The sequence below is a fragment of the Gigantopelta aegis genome, chromosome 6, assembly GCF_016097555.1.
Source record: "Gigantopelta aegis isolate Gae_Host chromosome 6, Gae_host_genome, whole genome shotgun sequence".
Lineage (NCBI taxonomy): Eukaryota > Metazoa > Mollusca > Gastropoda > Neomphalida > Peltospiridae > Gigantopelta > Gigantopelta aegis.
Window position 1 is genome coordinate 82,370,897 of NC_054704.1, and position 25,113 is coordinate 82,396,009.

General features: G+C 34.4%; 1 protein-coding gene across 2 annotated transcripts; it reads right to left on the reverse strand.

Annotated features, from left to right (window-relative positions):
* Positions 1 to 8,857: 8,857 nt before the first annotated feature.
* Positions 8,858 to 21,345, reverse strand: LOC121375435 (UMP-CMP kinase 2-like). 2 transcript variants are annotated; one of them, XM_041502889.1, is made up of 6 exons: positions 20,788 to 21,345; positions 17,606 to 17,752; positions 16,586 to 16,723; positions 15,098 to 15,174; positions 10,274 to 10,370; positions 8,858 to 9,343 (listed from the first exon to the last, which is right to left on the reverse strand). In XM_041502889.1, the coding sequence occupies exons 1-6, from the start codon at positions 20,872 to 20,874 to the stop codon at positions 9,296 to 9,298; spliced, it is 594 nt and encodes a 197-aa protein (XP_041358823.1). In that variant the 5' UTR covers positions 20,875 to 21,345; the 3' UTR covers positions 8,858 to 9,295. The 2 variants fall into 2 exon arrangements, 1 of the variants encoding a protein (XP_041358823.1); XR_005958312.1 differs by lacking the exon at positions 8,858 to 9,343 and adding an exon at positions 13,262 to 13,418 and having other exon boundaries at positions 10,338 to 10,370.
* Between the last annotated feature and the right edge of the window lie 3,768 nt (positions 21,346 to 25,113).

Here is a 25,113-nt window from a genome sequence, read left to right on the forward strand (position 1 = left end):
GAATCTGTCCAGGACAGGAAAAAGGTGGGAGGGTTAAAGAAGGGACCTGCACTGGCAAGTGCAAGGGAGCACCAGAAGTCCCAAGTATTGGTGGCAGGCGGAAAGAGGTTGGTGCTACGGAATTTTGAATGTCCCGTAGGATTAAGCCAAAGAGAAAGGTGCGCGTTTACATGAGGGAGATTTGGTGCAATTTTGATGGTCGTTCTAATTGGAAAGTGAGGAGAATGGATTCACTGGAAAATAATTGCATTACATGCAGTCAGACCGGGGGGTGGGGGGTTGTAGAGGTCCCCTGTAGGACTGGTGGTTAAATTTTGGCAAGCAGTTTAATAATTTTTGCACCCCCTCACTTCACATATCATATCTATGGCCCTGGAAATAATTAAATCAAATACACTTAAGTTATTTTAATGTTTATTGATATCAAACAACGCATGACCTTGGTACATGCATACACATGTATATATAAATCTAGATTTGTATTTTTCATATTAGAATGTTTTCATTATTACAAGCAGAATAAATGTACAAGCTGCTGTTCAATAAACAACACTGTATTCAACAACAATAATATTAATGCAGCTACTACCCACACATTAATTTGTAGCTAATGAACATTACTGGTAATACTGTGACATGATACATACAGTACACAAACCACCAATAGACAGGTGGTTGGATTAGGTTTTCACGTCTGTATAAATTTACCAGAGTAAAGTTAGAAGTACTTGGACCAACCAAAAATTGAGAATCCTAGGATAAGTACAAGGGTATTCACGAGTATTTGGGCCTAGTCTAGCAATACTTGAGTCCATTCACAGGAAGAGCACTCTTTATTTAATTATATTTTTACATAATTTTGCCATATGCCTCCCGCCATAAATACATTATAATTTGGGAAAGGGAAAACAAAAGTCGAAAATGTGGAATGCAATGTAATGGCATGATTTGGCATCCATGTTCAGTGCTGGAAATAAGATGCATAATGCTATTTTACTTTATTTTTTATTCAGGCTGGACATAGCCCAGTGGTACAGTGCTCGATCAATGCACGGTCGGTGTGGGATCGATCTCTATATATATCAAATGCTGTGGTATGTACTATCCTGTCTTTGGGATGGTGCATATAAAAGATCCCTTGCTGCCAATAGAAAAGAGTAGCCCATGAAATGGCAATAGCAGGCTTCCTCTTTCAATATCTGTGTGGTCCGTAACCATATGTCCGACACCATATAACCATAAATAAAATGTGTTCAGTGTGTCGTTAAATAAAACCTTTCTTTCTTTTTATTTTTGATTCATGGAGGCCCTAATAAGTACTGTGCATTGGTGGGTCAGTTACCTATTAATGACTTCACAGTGTTCTCACTGGCATCACCAGGGATTTTTGATAGGAGTTAATTTTTATAATGTAACTGAATTTTATGGTTAATATATTTTTTTGCAAAGAACTGCAAACAACAATTGTCAAAAGGGAGTTTGCACATTTAAACACCCACCCCACACCACTGAGGCACCAGCTCCTCCACAAAACAAAATTTATACTTAATGTACAAAATGGGGCACATTGGATCCCCCACATACATATGGCTTAGTCTATCCTTAAATATTGGTTTGTTACAACCTGACGACATTTTTACAGCAGGTTGGACAATAATTTATTTTTTTCCAAACGTTAATTTGGCAAATACATATAGAAAGAAATAATTATAAATTTACGAGTTGATAAGATTTTAGAATATATTATCAAGGCTGGCTTAGCTATTTGGTTTTATTCTCAGTGGTAATGGGCAATACTTTTACATCGTTACCACTGTTTGCAACTCACCATGTGAATTACAATACAAATGTTTGCAAAAGAAATTATCTACCGGTGTTTGTAATGAAATACATAACTTTATATATCAATTTATGAAACGTACAAAGACATGTTTACTGTATTATATGCTTACATAAACCATTTACTGCATTATACCAACAATTACATGTACATGTATATGCAATTTACCCAGATTTATTTTATTTTTCCCATGACACCAATATTTATTTTACAGGTCTGGGTTTGGCCCCAGATATGTGTAATCAATATCCCATTAAAATAGTAGACAAAACCTATTTGACAGATTCAATATATTCCAGCTTATAAAATGCTTGCAGGCCTTCATATTTTGCAAAAATTATCAGTACAGTAATGTCTGCAAAACCACAAAGCCAAAAGTCTGCTACCCATTATCTAATATAATCCACAATTACACCATGATTACCAAAAAATACTTTCCGATGGTAATCAAAGAGTGCATAACAACAAAAAACAGAGGTTTAATCCTACACGCCAAGCACCTCAGACTAGCGTTCAAATAACTGAATTAGATCCCAATTCCTAATCTGTAAAAAGTAGCAGACTTGTAACACATTACAATAAACAGTGTTTTTTCTACAAAATTAACCACATTCCCCCAATTCTACTCACGAACACATAAAATGAGCACAAGTATTTTACATGCACAAAAAGTAACATTCAAATATTTATATGTAACATAATACTACAATATAACCAAGTCTGAACCAGCTGCACCTGTTTGCAAGACCATAAACAGCCTGCAATATTGATGTAGTTAGTAGAGTTATTTCCCCTAATGTGATGAATGATACTTTTGAATACCAGGCCTCAGACCACAATTAATTTCGCTATATGTTTCTATATAGCCTTAGTGGCTATAACATTTTTATTAATATCAGCAGGCCCGTGAAGTTTTGTATGTACCTTTGCCTGCATGGGGGACACATACCCTGAAAAGGACAACCCCTGTTGTCCAACTCTTTCTCCCAGCATATTGGTTTAAACAGACACACCCTCTAAACCAGGCCGGAGTACACCCATTTTACACAAAAAGCACTACTTTTTCATGGGCCGGAATTACCACAAACAAGTCTTCAATGTCAACAAATTACACGTTTACAAACTACATGCTATCCCCTGTCACTTCAGTCAAACAGTTGCCACTTCATAGCTGTCTGCCATGAAATAATCAGTCAAACAGCAGACTACTTGCACGGTCAAATTTCCGGATTTTGGACAACCAAATGGGAAGATAACTGTAATCTGAGGCCTATCAGTCCATTTTTCCCCCTAAAAACTGGCCCACACTAATGCATTCCAATGATGTACATATTAAAGCAATGCTCAGTAAGTATCGGGATGTCACCTTTAAACTGAGAGTATATAGAGGCTGTGTTAAAACACCTACCACAGTGCCTTGCCATGGCCAATTTTAGCAATGGAAACTTGAGAGACACCAACTTCAAAATGTAATAACTTTATCAAATTTTGGAATTTCTTCATACAATGAGCAGCTATTTTTTCTTCTACATATGTTCTATCTGCACACTGTTGTCTTGGAAAGATTTTGAAATATTTAAAGGAAAAAAAAATCAATCATTAGATTTTACTTCATTTTTAATTCAATATTAAACTTAAATTTAAATTTAAATTAAAAAAAAAAAAAAAATCTAAAACTGTAAAATTTTGCATTTTAGATATGATAAGTGGAGGCTTATTAAAGATATGGTGACTGAATTCATGGTACATTATTAGAAATGTGTCAGAGGGATGGTGAAAGTCACAAAATTGGGACCATTTGCAACAAATTTTTACACACTAATTTCAGGGAAAATTAGACATGATAGGCCTCAGATTCAATTTTGACCTGCTGTATTTACTTAATCTACTTCATTTACTGCATTAGACATGTAGCCACTTTGTAAAAGGCAAAACAGTCCATATAAATGCATATTAATATGAATATGCCCTACAGATGTTACTTAGGTATACACCATAATATGTTTTTTGTTGACGACAACTTTGAAAATGAAGATTTTGTCACAAAATGCTGATATAAATCCTACCATATTTTTCAGCTTCCAGTGATAACTGTTAACAAGTGTAATCATGTGCCAGTGTCTTGGATACCTCAGTGTAGTATTTCTTGATTGGAAGGATGTTTGTAGTAATGACCACTGAATATGCATTATGGATTATTCTGCCATATGTTTTACAAGCCAAATGTTAACTTTTTTGGCAGATTTTCTGCAATAAACTTGACAAGTGTACCAGCATCTGATTACTGAACACAATAAATACAGTCAGACAGCATAGAATATTAGCCTATTAGATTTTCTAAGGATAAAAGACCATTTTTTAAAAATTACTGAAGTGTGTAATTTACATAAATGTAGGTGAAATGTATTATTAGAGTACTTAATCTTGTTAAAAACTGTATACTATTTATTTAAAGTGTTTAATTACATTTAGTAGGGATATATTCATTATATTTAGATCTTCTGTCCAATTGCAATAATTGAGAAACTCATTAAAATTCAATATGTAAAAAAAATAAAAAATCTCAATATTGACCAACAAAATCCAACTTTTGCTCTTTTTTACCAAATTATTAGCTCAAAACTGTTAAAAAATATTGCAACAACATGTAGTAACATCAGAGGTAATTTTATGCTATTTTGGAGGATATTGAAATTTAAAAGTTGAAAACTTTAATTTTAATTTTTAATAAATTCAAAAAAAAAGTTTTTTAATTTAATAAAATATTTAGAAAATAAATAAACGAGTTTTCATATTCCTTGTGGTATTCACAATCAGTCTGTGTAATTTCACCTCTCTGGTTATAATACTTTCATCAGAATCAAGCATTTAACCGGTGTAATGTGTGAACTATATCAGGCCTCAGACCACAATTAATTTCGCTATATGTTTCTATATAGCCTTAGTGGCTATAACATTTTTATTAATATCAGCAGACCCGTGAAGTTTTGTATGTACCTTTGCCTGCATGGGGGACACATATCCTGAAAAGGACAACCCCTGTTGTCCAGCTCTTTCTCCCAGCATATTGGTTTAAACAGACACACCCTCTAAACCAGGCCGGAGTACACCCATTTTACACAAAAAGCACTACTTTTTCATGGGCCGGAATTACCACAAACAAGTCTTCAATGTCAACAAGTTACACATGTTTACAAACTACATGCTATCCCCTGTCACTTCAGTCAAACAGTTGCCACTTCATAGCTGTCTGCCATGAAATAATCACAGTCAAACAGCAGACTACTTGCGCGGTCAAATGGGAAGATAACTGTAATCTGAGGCCACCACAAAATTCATACTACCATTATTAATTGGCTGGGGAAAAATGCTATATGTTTTTATTATTATTACAATGACTGATTATTTTACAGCAACATAATTGCTACATTTTGTATGTATGTGGTTTAAACAATATTTATTGCCGTTGAAAAGCAGTAGTGGTCTGGAGATTGGCTAACAGGCATTAAACTATATTAAGGCCTCTCCCAACGTTTTACAGTATGAATATTTTACAAGCAATAAAAATAAAACATGAAGATTATAACTTATTCCAAATTTACTAACAAAGAGAGGAAATAGAACGAAGAAAAGGAAAAAAAAAAGAGGATGAACAGATTATTTTTACCATTATACATTATTTATACATTGTATGTATATGACAATGTGCTTTTCTTATTAGTTTATTTGAATGAGACAATGTGAATTTCCTATCACTTTCATATAATAAAAAAAAAACACAGCTGCAGCTTACTTTTTATCCCTTTGGGGTGGTGGTGGGGATATGGTTTGTCTAGGGAACAAAGTGGAAGAAACATGTCAGAAAATGTCTTTTGTGAGGCTATGAGTAAAACATTTGAAGTGTGGATAGACAGAAATGCAATTATGATGTTTGGAGCCAAAAATATTGTCTATTAATTTGAAAAATTGGATTCTGTATAGGAGAAAATGGGCTTGCTGTGGAAGAATTCTAGGAGGCAACTGCTCCATTCCCCGTTAGTTTGAGAAATGGAAACTAGTCAATCTGATTAAAATCAGCTCCTCTGGGTCTTTAAGTACCGGTGGAGCTGATTTTAATCATATTGGGAAACTAGTTTACCTAGTTGCTGACCCATGAGATAAAGGTTAACTTCAGTAAACAATATTGTACGATCAAACATGCTCAAATACCCAAATGACTTAGATTAACAGCCAAATGTCTTCAGAGGTGGTGGGGGGTGGGGGGGGGGGGGGGGGGGGGGGGGGGGGGGTGTTTCAGTCTCCATACATAACTAATTAACATACACTCAACAAAATTAATTAAGGATAAAAAGTTTTAGTCAATTTTTGCTTGTGCTGTATTGTTATGATCGCAAATGATTTCTAAATATTGGGAGTAAATTGTGAACAATGATGCATGCAAAAACTGTGCAAGTTTGCTTTGGAAAATTAAAAACAAATGTATTATGTACCATATATAAAGGAAAATGTCATAAATATCTCGTGGTCATTAATTAATTTTGCCGAGTTTAGGTTTAATCAGTTCTATGACAGATAAGACTGCATTTGTTACTAGTAGAAGACAATCAATAAAAAAGCAAATCAAAATCATATCACTTCCTTTCTTCTACTCTAATTTAATATTGTGTTTCTACTATTAAACTAATAGTAAAATTTGAAGTGACAGACTCAAGTTTTTAGACACTACAGCATATTTTTTCACTTTAAGTGCCCTTTTCTTATAACTGAAATCAGACATTACTTAGATTTTATTGTTTAGATTATCCATTTCCGTACATCTGGAGTGTTTCTGGTCATCCTGGTGTTTTTAACACTACGAAATGCATTTTTTATATATATTTTTAAAGCATTTATACTTCTGGAATGTAACAGTTACGAAGACAAGCTCCAGTCTGCATTTTAAGGGCATCTCCCTGTTTCAACAGCAGAGACTCTATTTTCACTCTGTACAGTTTGGTAGATAACCAAAATTAGTGTCCATTTTCACGTGTTTAAACTAGGGTCTGTGACTTTTAACTAGTGTTAACAAATGTCTATCGAGTTGCTAATGCCGCCATATCCTACAATTTATGCTTACATTTATACGTCTCTCAGTTTTCTGTTAATATAGCTGCCTACTTTTCTCACATATCCTCCTACCCAGTATTTTCAAAGATAGTGAAAACCGTAGTCTGTTAAAAGAAATTTAACAGAAATATAAAAATTGTCATGTTATCTTGTCTGAATCTCTTGTTAAGTTATTTCATACGTTAAACATAGTGATGTACAAATATCATTTGACATAATATGTTTTGTATTATTGTCTTAAATTAGCAGTTAAAACTAATACCAAAACCATTATCCCATACTGTAGATTGATCACAAGCAGGGTGTACTTCAAAGTGGGATCAGCTAGTCTGGGAGGCAAAAATACTTGTATCTGAGGTCCCAAACTTGTTGGGGGTGTGAGATTTAGGGGTGTGTTCTTCTAAAAGCAATTGGCATTTGTTAAAATACAACATTTCCAGATTTCTAAAACAATTAACAGGGAAAAGTAGAGTGGATGGCATGGCCCCACAGCCCATGAAGTTAACATTTTAATCCATTGATCTATATTAATCAACACATTTGACATTCCCAATAAATATTACTTTATTATACTAACTATAAGACTATGTAATCAACCCTGATTACTCCAACTATACCTACAATCTACCAGTTGATGAGCTATATAATGGCAAGAATAAATAGGTAGATATATCCGAAAATAAATGCCATGTCTGAGTGCCCAGACAAAACTAAATAAACTGGATTAAAAGCACTGGATTAAGTATGAATTATGCCCCAAAAAGTCAGATCAACGTATATTGGAATGACTTTGCTCATAAAGCTAATATTAATTTAAAAACTGAAAGTCCAAGAAGTAAAACTCTGTGACAATTTTTTTAGAATTAGAAATACATGTAATTATTACATTAATGTACAACAGATTATGTATCAATAAAAAAAGTTTGTTGGTAAATACAGCACCAGAGGATCAAATGGGAAAATGACCATTACCCCTCAGTTTTGAACACACAGGCCCAATAGTTGAACATTCTTGATCTTTAATTAGATATAAGAATGAAAATCAAGTTAAAATTAAAGATACAGCCTACCCATCTGTGATTTATTATTTATCTTCTTTAATTCATTCAAATTCATAGGTAATGTGTGTAAACTGGGTCATGTATATGCATAAAAATTGGTCATGTCAGCTCTCTACACAATATATAATTTTTGTGATTCACTAAACAAGTTTCAGAGATTGCCACACAATTTTAAAATGTTAAACAGTAATTGCTTATCAATTCTCAAACTAATTATCAGAGTCGATAATCATAACAGTCCCAGTAAATAACATAATTCATTCTCTTATAATATTTATATCAAACAACTACACTGGAGCTTCATTTTAGATGCATCATTTTACAATCTTATGACACATTGGAAAACCCACAACATAATAGAATATTCTATCCACTGTCCCGGGCTTCTAGATTTTTTTATAAAATCCACTTGCCATGGGAATCAGTAATTTAATATAAAAAAATTATTAGCCACGACAAGCCCTACTTTACTTCAAGTTAATACAATTTTACTAAATAATAATAATAATCAGATACATCACCTAAAGAGGGAGATAGAGCTTAAACACACTAACGTTGGGGTAGGGTCAGGATATTCATATTTATAAAATAGACTTAACTGCAAAATTTGACAAATGTTTTTCACTAGCTGTCGGGCATGGCAGTAGTAGTTATTTACTAGCCTAACATTGAATATATCTAGCCATGGGAGTAGGGCTACCATAATCTAGAAGCCCTGCAGTCCAATAAAAATGCAATATGGTCGAGAAGTCAGGTTACAGAATAATGTTGGCATATTTCACTCCATAACTGATCTCGTTTGATCATGGTGTAATGAACACACAGTACTTTTTAAAAATGTGTTTACAAGTAAACAATTTCTTGGATTTTATTTAACATAACATTAACATAATGAATATTCAAAGCGACAATATTACTGTTAAAACATCTCCTCAATAATTTTTTTCATGAAAGGAATAAATATACTGTAAATCATAAAATTACTGCATAAACTGTTGCCAATGTCATTAGTGTAATAATTATTTGAATTTTTTTTCACTGATAACATCAAGAATTAAGACACCCACCCAACAAAAATGTGCATGTGTTAAAATTTGAGGTACACATTTTTTTAAATGTTGCGACTGCCATATGCATTAATTAATAAAAACATGAATTGTTACATGTCCCAAAGCAATAATCATCAAGCATTACTTTTATGATTTACAGAATATATATATTTTAAAGTGCTGTAGTAAAATTTTGTAATCTGGTACAAAAAGCACCAACATCTACTGTTCTGCTCTTATTAACTGTTTTTGAAGTTTTCAAACACCGTCTTCACATCTTGAAAAACCTGAAAAAAAAAGATTCAGCAGGGTGTTACTTAGGTTTTAAAGTCAGAGGCTGCTTATTAAAAAAAAAACACAATGGGTTCACCAAGGAGGTTTAATGCTATGTCCCAAACATCTCATGTTAGCACTTAAAACTACCGAGTTAAATCCTGTTGCCGTAATCTCTAAAAAGTAGCAGACATTTCTATAAAAAGTGAAATTCTTCAGTAATTCCAAGGCTAGCTTTGGGTGAGCACAAACTTTTGCCAAATTAAATTTTTAAAATGGCAGAATACCAGTTATTTTGCAATAAAATTATTTCGCAAAATTAAAATAAAATTCGCCAATTGTTTTTAAAATTTGCAAATGACGCATTTAGCAACTGGTACAGCTAGTCCTGGTTATTTTGAGAAATCTGATTCAATATTCAGCTTTAAAGTGAGTACACAAATGTATTTCAATATGCAACATAATTTATCACTGGTTGTGAGAGCAGTCCGCAAGGAAAGGAATGTGTTTAATAACACCCAGCCAATTGTTTAATCAGCCTTTACAAGTTGTCTAACATATTATAATTATGATACTAGTACTATAGAATAAAAAGAGACACAGTTTAAAGAAGTCGAGAAGAAACCCTCTTAATATTCTTTTGAAGTCATAAACAGAATTTGAATGTGACAAAATGTAGCGAATATCTTATAATTTTTTTTACATTATGTATCTTGTATGATGCCATTCTGTAAAAGCCATTTAAGGTTGATTCAATTTGCGTACAAAAACTGGAATAAATATGATTTTCCTACTATTGTTGTATTGCATGGTAAATAAAATAAGTGGTTACTGCCATAAGATATCAGCTTTATTTTAACCATTGCAGGATAAAGCCGACATCTTAAGGCACTAGTTATTCTCTATATATGGTTAATAATTAAATATAAATGTAATAAAATTACCTTTGTCTTATCTTGTTCTGCATGAATTTCTGCAACCAGATTCAAGGATTTATAGTGTGCAATTATTGGCAGTGTTGACTTATAATATGTTTCTATTCTGAAAATAGAGAGAAAAAATAATTACGGATTAGTTTACATATTGCTCCTTTGTTTTTTAAATTAAGATTTAACCATCAAGTTCCAGCCCATTCCAATCTGTATCCAGACCCTGTGTTAATAACATATTAGTCAAGACTTAAAAAGTCGCAGACTCTAGTTTCAGTCTGTGAAAACGGACACTGAGTTTAGTTAATCTACCAACCTGTAACACTTATGTATAAAGATTTAATAAAATGAAACAAGTGTCTGTGAAAGTCTAAAAACAGACTGGAGCTCATTTCCGTAACTGTAACTTATCAGAAGTATGTGCATTTTTCGAAATATGAAAAATACATTAGGTAGCATGACCATAAACACTTATGGTGACACCGTGTATAGAAATAGTAAAAAAATATGTTGTAGTGTTTAAAAACTAAGGTCTGTCACTATAAGGTTTTAATCTTGCAGTTAGTCTGGATACTTTGCGGTAGTCTTTAGTCTGAACTTTTAAAAACATGGACCCCAATTCTAAATTTTTGTTACAAATAATATTTTAACTGCTGTAATTACAGATAGTATTTCACATTAAATAAAAACAATCCTGATCAGATTAGTTGACCCTGAGATTACTTGTTGATGTTCTGTCAACTTACCAGAGATTATTTGAATAATCTGGTGGTAAAATGGTCTTCAAGGTAAGGTACTAAATGTCCACACACAAAAAAAACATTACCCCCAAAAACCTATGCTTTTAACAACTTAAAAGTCTGTTTTGTTTAATGACATTGCTAGAGGACATTGATTTATTAATCATGGGCTACTGGATGTCAAACATATATTAATTTTGACATACAGACACAGAAAGGAAGGAAATGTTTTTATTTAACAATGCACTCAACACATTTTATTTACGGTTATATAGCATCGGATATATGGTTAAGGACCACACAGATATTGAGAGGAATCCTGCTGTTGCTACTTCATGGGCTACTCTTTTCGATTAGCAGCAAGGGATATTTTCAGGGTTCGCACCCTGGAAAGTGCTTAATTTTTTTTTTACCCTGGAAAGTCCTTAAATGTCCTGGAAAAGTCAGTTTACCTCCTGGAAAGTCCTGGAAATTTCTAATTTTCTTTCTAATTTTTTTTTAGTGATGTTACAAATACATAAATAATCGCGTTTGACTTAGGTACCCCTCCCCCAAAAGAAAGAAAGAAAACCCCCCACAAAAACAATACCTAAACGCATCGATGATTATAATGAGGTCGACTGCCATTGGTCAGTTGTTGAGCAGGAAATACTGTGTTGGTTTATTTGGTCTATAGATAGGCGTAGTGGTGCTCGTTAGAGCACGAGTAGATAATCTTAATTGACAAATCTACCTTTGACAAGCAGACAGCTTCTACTACACCCCCACCAGTGACTGTCGCATCGTTTGTAAATCGGAGCGAGTGTTTGAGATCAGAAATATTATGGACACTGAAAGTAATCAATTCACATTTTTCATACAATTCGTGTTCTGATGTTTCATCAATATTTTCACTGATGTTTCCCGACAGTGAGATTGCGAAACGATTCACCTGTGGCGAAAGGAAAACGGCCTACCTTTCATGTTTCGGTCTTGCACCATATTTCAAACAATTGTTGACAAAACGCATTGATAGCCAGTCAGGATATGTTCTCCTTTTTGACGAAAGTTTGAATCGGAAAACCAAAAACAAGCAAATGGATATTCATTCCCGCATATGGCAGGAGGATGGAAAGGTATGTTTTTTGTTTACTAAGTACTTATTTATAATATGATAATATAATATGCTACATGTGGCCTATACTGTTTATAGTAAATGAAAATTATTTGTAAAAAATTATAGCTACACATTATTTCATTCATAGAAGTTCATTTATTATTGTGTACGCTGTGGATATGATCAGTCAGGTCCTGTTATTTTTAGAAAAACAAGCATGCGTCTGACGTCATATAAGTTGACTACTTGCATGTAAATAATTTTATCGACCTGTTAAATCCCAACAAATTCGAGTAACTGAATAAATCCATTTAGCTCGTAAACGTTAATTAAACAGTGTATAATTAAGTAGGAATTAACACCTCACAAAGTGAGCTATCGCTTTAACAATGGCCTACCGCTTGGGACTGAATCCTGTGCGGCGAGTCGTGACCATGATTAATCATTTGACCGGAAAGAAGCCCATATCTTTAAATAAACCCCATCGATGTAACGTGAGATTAAGAATGAGTTTAACACCATAGAGATTTGCAAAGGTCTCCTTTCAACAATCGTAACAGTGTATAACATTGTTACACTTGTTTCTTTTGGTGGTGTCGCCTATGTTTATTCGATCTACTTGAGCCAAGCCAAAACAAAGGAGATGTATATTTCAGAAGGCGCACGTGCAACACGCTTTGATTTAGCAGCTGAGCTTTAGCTGCAAGGATTTAATTGACAACTAATTTACACAAGGAGGTGTGGACAAGACCAGTTTAGATCACACAAATAATTATAAACGTTCTAAGCTGTTTCATACTTGTTTGTGTGTGTGTGTATATATATATATATATATATATATATATATATTTATTTATTGATTTATTGTGTGTGTGTTATTTTGCTTTATTTACTTCTTTTTTCTTACATGATGCATATTATATTTTATTTTTTATTTTTGTTTTAGGTGACAACTTAAATATGAGAAACCTGCTCCAAGTTTCCATGGATGGGCCAAATGTCAATTGGAAGTTCCATCGTCTTGTATAAGACAAACTGACAACAACATGTGACAACACCTTACTAAATATTGGTAGCTGTGGGTTGCATATCGTCCATGGTGCATTTAAAGATGGGTCCAATGCGTCTGGTTGGGACATACAGAAACTACTGCCAAGTTTGTATTACCTGTTTAAGGATACACCAGCTCGAAGGGAAGATTTTGTTTCAATGACAGATTCCAATGTCTTCCCTCTCAAATTCTGTAACCACAGATGGTTAGAAAATACACCAGTAGCCGTCAGAGCACTAGAAGTATGGACACATATTAAAAAATATGTGAAATCTGTGGAAGAAAAGAAGGTATCCAATCCTAACACAGCTTCCTTTGAAACCATCAAGACATGTTGTAAAGACAAGTTAATTACAGCTAAAATCCACATTTTCACTTTTATCGCCAAGCAGATTGCCATTTCTGGTTTAATACCAAACAGATCAACCGATGTTGCCTTTCTTAGGTGAAGATATGTTTCGTCTGTGTAAAAATCTTATGCAGAGATTCATGAAAAGTGAACTGTTGGAGAATGTCAGTGTTTCCAGTCTGTTGTCCTTGGATCCATGGGAAAAGAAAAACCACTGTAGTTACTCAAAGATTGATATTGGCTTTGCTGCAGAGCAAGAAATGAAAAGGCTTAGTGTTACAAAACAGATGAGCGAAAAGCAGGCTCTGGAAATGAGGATGGAATGTAAAGACTTCCTGATGAAGATAGTATGTAAACTGCTGGAAAAAGCGCCAATGAAGTACCCGGTTGTAAGGAATCTATCCTGTCTAAATCCCAGGAAAATGGCTACAGATAAAGATGGCTGCATCACAAGAATGAAAAACCTGTTAAAGTTATTGAATGACTCGCACAGAGTGAAAGGTGGATCATCAACATGTGATGATGTTCTAAGAGAGTTTAGGGAATTCCTGGAAACCACTGTTGTTGAACACAAATCAGAATACACAGTTCTCCACTGAAAGCAGCAGGGTAGAAAATCTGCTAGAATGATCGGTAGAGGCACAAAGATTGATTTGTGATCATGTGACTTCTGTTGGAGGCGTCCAGAATGTGAAACTCACTCCACAACTGCTAACAGCTGCAGCAGCAGGTAGACAGAAATACATGGCGTATTTGGAGGAAAAGAGAACTGAAAAGTTGCAAGTGGAAGGGATCAAGAAGAGGAAGCTGTTTCTTGATGAAGTAGATGAAATGAAAAAAAAGAAAAGAAGACTGGAAAGTGACATTGTGGACTTGACCAAATCAGCAGATGAGTTTGCCGAGAAAGCAGAGTCAACCAGTAAGCTATCTTGGATTTCAAAATCAAACAGTCTGAGGAGAACAGCTAAAGAAAAGAATGACCAGCTGAAAGATCTGTGTAGCGAGATTTACACAAAAGTGGACACACTGAAACAATAGTTACCTAGCCAAGTTGATTGCTCTATTCTATTTGAGTATTAGATACATGTTTATATCACTATTTTGTACAATGTACAACAAATGTAGTTAATAAAATATTTTATTTCAACAGTTTTAGTTTACAACTTTACCATCCAAAAGTTATATCCAGAGTTGGGTGTGATTACTGTAGACCGTGTGTAACAAGTATTGTATGTTGGAGACATAGCAGCCACTGACTAAACAATCTGCTAGGGTGTCGTTAAACAAAAACTTCTTTCCAAGTCATATATTCAGACCCCTGGAAAAAGGTAAAATAGTCCTGGAAAATGAACGGAAAAAGCCCTTAAAAGTCCTGGAAAATGAAACCATTTGAAGTGTATGAACCCTGATTTTATATGCACCATCCCACAGACAGGATAGCACAAATCACAGCCTTTGATATACCAGTCGTGGTGCACTGGATGGAGCAAAAAATAGCCCAATGGGCCCACCGACCGGGATCGATCCCAAACCGACTGCACATCAAGCGAGCTCTTCACCACTGGGCTACATCCCACCCCCTGATCAGGAATAAGAACACTACCTTTTCTTCAAGCTTTCTTCATTGTCATCTGTACGGCCACTAGTTTTTCCTCGTTTCAAGCATCTCTCTACACACACCTGCAATTAATGACATAATATTACAATGACATACATTTGTGGAAATCTCTGACAGATACTTTACCAAAAATGAAATAAACTGAATTAAATAATAACACACAAATATTTTACAACATTAATCATGACATGAAATTATTTCACCAAATTAAAATACTCATTCTAGCCAGTGCTCCACAACTGGTGTAACAAAGGCCATTGTATGTACTATACTGTCTGTCGGATAGTGCATAAAAAAAGACCCCTTGCTGCTAATCGAAAAGAGTAGCCCTTAAAGTGGTGACAGCGGGTTTCTTCTTTCAATATCGATGTGGTCCTTAACCATATGTCTGATGCCATATAACCGTCAATAAAATGTGTTGAGTGCATCATTTAATAAAACATTTCCTTCCAAATTATAATAAAATTTACTTGGCTTTTCAAATGTGAAATTACTGAATTCTGCAAATGACAGAGCTAGTCCAAAGTATCAGGACTATTCTTTGTGATAGTTTTTTTTTTATCTAGATTCAGTGTATAAAGGACATTTAAAATCAACATTATCGTCGGTGGGCCCACTGGGCTATTTCTCATTCCAGCCAGTGCTTACAACTGATATATCAGAGGCCATGGTATGTGCTATCTTGTCCATAGGATGATGCATATAAAAGAACCCTTGGTTTAAACAATATTTATCTGCCATAACAACAAACTGGGATTGGTCAACAGGCTTAGCCTATATGAAGACCTCTCCCTACAATTTACATGTGAATACATGTTTAGATACCACAGACTATAGTAGATTTAAAGGAGGAAGAAAAGAAGAGAGGATAGAGTGGAAGGTGTAGGTATAGTAAATAGAAAACCAAATACTTTTCTTTGGTGTAAAAGAACCCTTGTATCTAATGGGGAAAATTTAGCAGTTTCCTCAGTCAAAATTACCAAATGTTTGATATCAAATAGATTTTGGGGGAACGTAACCCAATGGTAAAGCGCCCACTTGATGGGTGGTCGGTTTAGGATCGATCCCCGCCTGTAGCCCCATTGGGCTATTTCTCGTTCCAGCCAGTGCTTCACAACTGGTGTAACAAAGGCCATGGTTTGTACTATCCTGTCTGTGGGAAGGTGCATATAAAAGATCCCTTGCTGCTAATCGAAAAGAATAGCCCATGAAGTGGCGACAGTGGGTTTCCTCTCTCTCTCTATATGTGTGGTCCTTAACCATGTCTGACGCCATACAACCATAAATAAAATGTGTTGAGTTCATCGTTAAATAAAAAATTCCTTCATTCCTTCAAACAGCTTCAGTGGTGTCGTGAAACAAAACAAACTTTACTTTATTTTTTCTTCATCTAGTTTCAATGGCATTACATTAACACAAAATGAACATGTAGAGTCTAAAAAAACTAAACAAATATTGATGAATAATGGAAACCTGATCTGGACAGTTGAAAAATAGAACACATTGTATTTTAGCAACTTTATCCATTTCTGTATTCCAGCCATCTAAATTGTCCTTGTTTCTGGGGAATCCATCAATTAGGAAGTTATGTTTACCACTGCCTTGCATTGCCTGGAAAAAAATAACAACACAGAATTAACAAACATGTATTAACACGGCATTATATTTTGTTGTCCAAATTAATACTGCATTACTGTCTGAACATAATTCATTTAAGACTATGCATATTTGGAACAGTGTCTACTCTTGCATACGGACCCACTGCAATCTAACTAAATTTTATAGCTTCTCCATTTCTTACATTTTGAAACAAGTTAGACCTAAAATTGATAATTAGCCAGAACGTCATAATTATAATAATAATGGCCCTGTCTTATTTTCATAATTACGACATTATGCCTCCAGAGTACTATCAAGAATGTTTAGTATCCCCCCCAACCAACAATCAAGGTATTTATAAAAGAATTGTTTGTTGTTTTTCGTGAATTTATCAATGTAAAACAGTTACAAATTGTATTGAAGCTATTTTATACTAAATTGGAATATTATACCTCAATAAACTCACCAAAAATGACAAACAATTTTTATAATTACAAACATTTGACGTCATGTTCTGATGTTTATCAAAGGGTAACATGTTTTCTAGAGATGTCGTCCAATCAGAATAGAGTAAACTGTATAATGGTGGGAAGTTATATGTAATTATAAATAAATAAAAGAGGTTAATGTTAGACCATTGCAGTGTTATGTTTTCACTCAAAATTAAACAGCATTCTTACTAAATGTCTATAGTCCGTCCCACAGGGAACACTTTTTTCATACTATGAAATTTACAACAATTTATTTATTTCGGAGCCAACTGACTTGTAAATTACACACAAAAATAGTATTTTTGTGTTATTTCCAAAACACTTTTACTTTTCAAACCAAACAGAAATTATTTTACAAAAGTTTTATAGAATGATGGGATGGAATATAGATTTTATTTCTTACCCTGTATAGAAGAGCACAGGTAATTTTTACTGGAACAATGGTACCATTGCGGATGTGATTATCTATCTCTTTGGAATATTCGGAACCTTCTGTGTTCTGTTCATTTCTAAGCAGCTCTCCAGCAGAAAGATGGACATAACCAAATTCCTGAAATAATGGAAAGAAATATTTGTTTATAATACTTCAACACATTTTAAAGTACATGTATGGCCGCTATTTGGTGCATAATTACCGTAGTGTTACTGTTTAAAAACAAATTCTAATATTTTTGTTCATAACCATGCAGTAATACAATAATTATTTTACAGAAAAACATCCAACAGTAGTAAATAAATATATAAATGACATATATATGTATACAATAATTACTAATATTAGCCATGGTAATACAAATACTTTAAATACAAATATTTTAAAACACCAATACTCGAAACTGTCAAGTAGCAAAAGGCAACTGACAATCAAAATACACAATATGCTTTGTTTTTCATGCCAAACCTTGGTACAACTATTTGGAATAGAGAATTTACTACAAACTATATTAACATTTAGACCAATATTAAATTAGATATCATAAACTGAGAGGAGACAACTGGTTGCACTTTACATAAAATTAGATGGAACTAGGAAATATTCTGTAGGGGCACCCCAATGCAAACAAAATTAAAGAGAAAAAAAGGAGGGGGGTGGTGGGGCTTGAATATTTTTAAGGGGAATAGGTCCCCTGGTCAGCCCCTTGGATCAGCCTCTGCTTCATAATTTCCAGTATCTGCTTACAGACCGAGACTGAATCTCACAAAATAAACGTTAAGCCTTGAACAAACAATCTCAGCAACAGCAACAAACAGGAAGAAATTTCGCCCTTTTCATGTGAACATCTATATTAAAGGAAGCCTAAACCTTATTTCAACACATAGTTTACAGGGTGAGTGGGAGAACAGCTGTTATCACATAGACTACTCCTAATTGAATACATCATTTCATTTTAATTTATTATTTCCGTACTTGTATCCAATTAATGTTCATGCACACTGTCATGGTCTCACAACTAACCTATCTGGGGAATTTGTCAAAGACATTGGGTAGGGGTTAGTTGTTAGTGACGAGACATGGTTACACGCTAGGTGTATGTTTCTTTTTCTTGTTTTCTTCTGTCTGTAAACAACCCATAACAGCAAATAAATTGTGTGTTTGTTGTCAACATTAATATGCCAACTGATAGATCAGTATTATCTGAGAACCAAGCTCCCACAGTTCACACAGATGCCACATAGGTTATATCAACTAAATAATAGCAAGATATCTCACATAAGCACATACTCATAGGCAGGACAGCACATACCACAGTGTTGGATATGGCACTGGTTGGAAAAAAGCCAAAGGTCCACTGGGAAAGATTGATCCTATGACCCAGCATTCCACATCCTCATGCAATCAAGTAGTCTCTCAGTGAGCCACATCTTTCCTTGATCAAGTCATAAACCTTTTTTTTTAACATGCACATTGTGAACAAGCTGTTGTAGTACACAGGCTCATGTGTTGACTTTCGCCGGCTCCTCCGTCCAGGACACACAACGACTGGTACATCAAAGGCTGTGGTATGTGCTATCCTGTCTATGGGATGGTGCATATAAAAGATTCCTTGCTGCTAATCGAAAAAAGTAGCCCATGAAGTGGCGACAGTTGGTTTCCTCCCTCATTATCTGTGTGGTCTTTAACCATATGTCTGATACCATATAACTGTAAATAAAATGTGTTAAGTTCGTTATTAAATAAACCATTTCCTTCCTATGGGACGGTGTAAGGCCACTACACTGACTTCTGTCTCACAAACCATTTACTTCCTTCTCCTCTTTCTTATAAATTCTTTCTCTTCTCATTGTAAAATCCCAGCTTAAACCAATTACAAGTATGTATATTTACTAATCTTGTACCTACTTACTTGGATACCTTTTTGTACGTGTACATATATATATTTAAATAATAATAATTAACCATATTTTAATAATGTTCAAGGAAATAGTCTATATACCTGAAAATTGTCTAACTAAAATTCATAATTAGTGTTAACCCTGTACCTGACAATTAAAAAGTTATACTCAATAATATCATTACGGTCGACAACAGTCACTTTTCACACCCTTGTTTTGGGTTAGTACACAATAAATATAGCATATCTTACCGCAATCGTAAAAGGTACAATTTTTTAATCACAAGATTGTCTTCAAACAGATTCAGGTGCATTTGTATTGTTTAAACAAAACATTTTCATTAGCAATTTTGCATTGGAATTTTTCCAGCATTTTTAAAACGGAAACGTCATGTACCCAGTGTATGGTTATTGTAAGGAGATTCAAAGTGACGTCATTGGAATACTGACGTCATTCAAATTCAAAATTAGCTATATATACAGAACTTCACATATGTTGTTTTCGCTTCCTATTTATTGCACGAGTTTATTTTGCGCAAGAATATATACCAAGAGAACGCGTAGCGGTAGAGTGGTATGTTTTTTTCGCAAAATAAACGAGTGCAATAAATAGGAAGCGAAAACAACATATGTGAAGTTCTGCATTTATTACATACCTTCTTTTATGTTTTACAAAAACAGTTTTTAATTTAATGTCATAACTACACTTTGTTAAATCTATGATCAAAACTCTTTTCATGGATTCATTTAACGTTAAGAATCATACTCTGCGGCAGTTTTGTGTAATGTTTCAAAAACTATGTGACGTCATTTGTAAATCATATATGACATCAGTAAATAAAAGGCGCTAACTGCAGTAAAAAGAAAAAGGGAATTCCCCATTTAAAACTTCCAGTCCAGATTTTAATGTAATGCTATTTGAATGGCGTTGTCATGACGTTAAAGTCTGGACTTTATTAAAGTCTGGACTTTATTAAAGTCTGGACTTTATTAAAGTCTAGACTTTAAGGTTTATAAGCACGGGGCAGATTGCACATATGTTACCGTTGGATATGTTTTACTTACTTACGAAGCCAAAACAAGGGTGTGCAAAGTGACTGTCGTCCTGAGTTATATTACCAACAGTTGTTGCTTACTAAATGGTTCACAAAATCTGTGATCAATTTAGTTTTTTTTAACTTTTACTTACCCATAATACCCATAAAAACAAGGTTTACGGTCACAGGATGGATCATCAGCAATGAAAAATTACCTTTTGTATCAGTTGACACTGTGTACCTTTTCCAGCTCCAGGTCCACCAAGCACAAAAACAACATTATATCTGGAATCTGTCGACATTCTACAATGTTTGAAAAGCGATGCTCCACAAATTTTGTAAGGATTTAAAAGTTTGGGCTTGCCGATGAGAATCCTGTTCCCTTTGCGGCAAAATGTTACTAGTACGTTTTGAAAAATGGTGAAAAATAAAAGAAAACTTCGTCCTTGACCTGTTAGCTGTCACACTGAACTAGTTTGATAAAAACAAGACTAGTCTAAATGTTGTGGCTTTAAGGCAAGAATCGACGCCACAATAACAAAATAATGAACCGCCTCGCAAAATCAATGAAACCATCAGCTGATCGGACTACAAATATAAAACAAAATCTTAACAATGTGTTCACAGTGTTTCCCAGCAGAAATAAAAACTAAATAAAAATGTCGATTATGTCTCGCCGCTATGATATCACACAAATCTTTAAAATGTAAACAATCCACCGATAAGCCAAATAATGTTATGTCTCATTTTGTTCACGTCGAAAGCAGCATGGATGTGGCAAACTTGAAGAATTATAAATTGCAAATTATATACCGAAACGCAATTATTGTTAGAAAACGAAATACTTCGGGCTCGGCAATAACTTTCCACATCAGTGATGAAGTAAGTTGGCTATTGAACTAATAATACTATTTTTAGAAGATGTGACTTTGTTTGTTCTTCAACTTCATCTACAAAATCTTATAAGAGCTGGTTGAAGTGTTTTTGAAATCAATCTAATTAAAATTAGCTCCACTATCACATGTAATAGTGGAGCTAATTTTAATTAGATTGTTTTGAAATCAGCCTCAGTATTTAGTCGATTGCAGACAACTTTGCATTTAAAATTAACTCACAAAGCACATCTGTTCTGACCTCAGTTAATGTTCAGATAAGTCAACCATGAACAGATGGTGTGTCCATGATAGACTTGTCTAAACATTAAATGAATGTAGCTGTGTACAGAATTAACTCTGCCTTGGTAACATGGGTTAACATACTAGTGATTAAGTCATTTGAAAACGAAACCAGAAAGCAAATTCATTAGCGAACCCAGCCACAATGGTTATCACACAATCCATTCATTCATTCATTCATTCATCCATTCATCCATTCAATCATTTATTAATCAATCCATCCACCCACCCACCGATTCACTTACTCACCCCATACACACACACACACACACACACACACACACACACACACACACACACACACACACCTATCTACTCATTCACCCCACCCATACACGCACTCATCGATCCACACACCCACACACCCATACATCCATCCATCCATCCATCCACCCATCCATTCACCCATCCACCCATTAATTCTTCATGATCGAGTATTCACTTCAGGTTCAAGAACAATGTTTTATGGTCAACACGTCAGCTATCTGGTCAGTTTCACAAAAACAAAGGTTTAATGGTTAGTTGTTTTCGTGGTTAATGAGAAAGAATTTGAAGTCGGTTAAAACACCGAATTTTGTTTTGTTTAACGACACCACTAGAACGCATTGCTTAATTAATAATAATAATAATAATAATAATAATAATAAATGTATACACATGTTATAAGTCAGAAATTTTAGTTTAAATTCACTAAAATCCTTTAGCCTGAATGAATGCAATCATAGGCGCACGGACTCCCTTTTTTGTTTTATTAAATGAAAATTACTGAATTTGGATAACAACATTTATTAATATATTAGCATTACAGCCTGTGACGGTACATGCTCTTAATTTTGTTTTCTCCTGTGGCGATATTAATTGTTTTAGAAGGCCGTGTGCAGTTCCAAATTGCACTTAGCCTGGTGGGCAACTTGTTACGTAATACTTCTGCGCGACGGTCCTCGATCGGTACGCCTAATACACACCCAGAGCAGATGTGGAGGCCATGTGGCTAGTAGTTACGTAATATCTCCGGTAGTGCTGTTTATGGCCAGGGGATTGCTCGCGGTTGGCGACAGCCAGTCTGGCGATCTAAGAGAAAGATATGCCGTCTTGTTCGCTGTGGAAATTCAGATAATACGTGAGGTACCGCCTTGTACCCCCAGATTTTCTGAATTTATAATAAATAGCTAGGGTTTAGAGATATCTGGGAGAAGCAAAAAGGACGGCTCCCAGGGAACGTTGTCCGTTTGGACTTTGGTAAATATATATATTATTTCTGCTCTGTTGTATAACCTTGATGTGACTTTTAAATATTTTAATACTGTATTATACCAATATTCTTTAGACAGTGTCTTCGGTCATCTGACGAAGTAAATCGTAGTCTTATTGTTCTAACATTATACGAGTATTTGGTAATATAAAGCTTAGCCAGTCATCCTAGAAGACCTAGGTAAACTGTAGGTTATTGTCTTTATTGTGATAGGTACCAGTATTAATTTTGTGTTACAAGGTTACTGAATGAGTAGTTAAGGGTTAATTAAAAATTAACCAGTTAGGAATAGTGTTGTAATTCCTTTATTAATTAAGTTCTCCTGGCAGCGTTTCTCAATTATCACACGTTATTGAACGAGTAGTTAAGGTTAATTAAAAATTAACCAGTTAGGAATAGTGTTGTAATTCCTTTATTAATTAAGTTCCCCTAGAAGCGTTTCTCAATTATCACACGTGTGGGTGTTGTGTCACGGTGAAGTGATTAGCATATTGTGTAAACTAGACACCTAGAGATTAACTAATTAAGTGATCAGTTCTGGGTTGTTATTATTGTTGTTATTAATTAACTACTGCGGCAGTGCATTTGTCAGCGTAGGTTAATACAGATTCCAAAGTGTATTGTGTTTTGTTGTGTTTTCTAGTGAACTAAATGTGCTATAATAATATATACTTGTATAGATCGTATCTGATTATACCTAGAGACGAGCCACAGCGGGTATATACCGCCTGTTACAGAGAGATCTAATAGATATACAGTTAGGAGAGATATTTGGACAATCGTGTTTTATTCAGTTACGGGTATTATAGAATCCCCGTGACACAGCCATACAACTTTATCGGATTGCATACAAATTACTATGAATTTTTACATGGTTTACAAGTAATTTTGTGGCTGGAAAGATGGAAAAACATGGTGAAATCGTTTTAAGCCAAATAATTTTGCACGAATATCTCTTTCGTTTTTGCCCGAATTTGAGCATTTACTCCAACATTGGGGGGGGGGGGGGCAGTTGCATTCCCCGTGCCCCTCTCCCCCCCCCCCCCCAGTCTCGTACGCTTATGAATATAATATATACTCAATAATTGACGTTAGGCAACTTAAAGTGCTGTGCCAGACCATACACTAAAATTTCAAATTCCACAATTAAATGCTTTCTTAATTCATTGCAATAATATTTTACACCGATATGTAAATCAATAATTACGAAAATGCCCCATAAAAGTATTAAAACATCACCCCCGTAGAACACTGCCGGAAACGACCGAGTAAAATTCTCGGTAAAAACATTTGGGTGGGACCGACAGCGATTCTTCTTTCGATGATGAAGTGTGGTAATGATGACTGGACTAACACAACAAATAATGCCTTATCAGTTTGCCTTATCAGTTTGAACCTGGAACATCTTCCGACGAACCACCGGCCTGACAGATGACGATGAAAATGGTCGTGGAGACAGCTTACCACTAATTTACAACTTTTATTCTTGTTTTGTTCTTTAGCTTTTCGTGCGAATTATTTTGCTACACTGTATGTTCTAATACTTGTGATGTAGTAGAAAAGACGATAAATAACTCTTGAATTCTACGAGTCAAGTGGACCCGATATCGGTAATTTTAAGAAATAAACAAAAACGACTTTTAGTCCGTCCCATCCCTCTATGAAGATGGGTTTTTTAATGAACAATTTTAGTTTAGTTTGACGTAAAAAAAAGAGTAAAAGTGTTTTGGAAATAACAAAACAATACTATTTTTTTTCTGCATTTATGAAAACAGTCTGCTCAGAAATAAATAACTTATTTTAATTTTAAGAAATAAACAAAAACGACTTTTAGTCCGTCCCATCCATCCATGAAGATGTTTTTTTTTTGTGTGAATAATTTCAGTTTAGTTTGACGTAAAAAAAAAAAAAAAAGTAAAAGTGTTTTGGAAATAACAAAACAATACTATTTTTTTGTGTGCAGTTGTGAAAAGAGTCTGCTCAGAAACAAATAACTTATAGCACATTCCATAGTATGAAAAAAGGTTTTCTCTGTGGGAAGATATAGTAAAATTAATTTAATGTATTTATAGTCTGTTTTACAGGGAACGCCTTTTTGTCATACTATGGAATTT

What these genes read in the sequence shown, in the direction of transcription:
- LOC121375435 (XM_041502889.1), bottom strand. Translation starts at nt 20,874, where the DNA reads ATGTCGACAGATTCCAGATATAATGTTGTTTTTGTGCTTGGTGGACCT. An exon ending in CCTGTGCTCTTCTATACAGG is followed by an intron (nt 16,724 to 17,605) that starts GTAAGAAATAAA and finishes ATTTTTTTCCAG; the next exon opens with GCAATGCAAGGCAGTGGTAA. An exon ending in GAAGAAAGCTTGAAGAAAAG is followed by an intron (nt 10,371 to 15,097) that starts GTAGTGTTCTTA and finishes CTCTATTTTCAG; the next exon opens with AATAGAAACATATTATAAGT.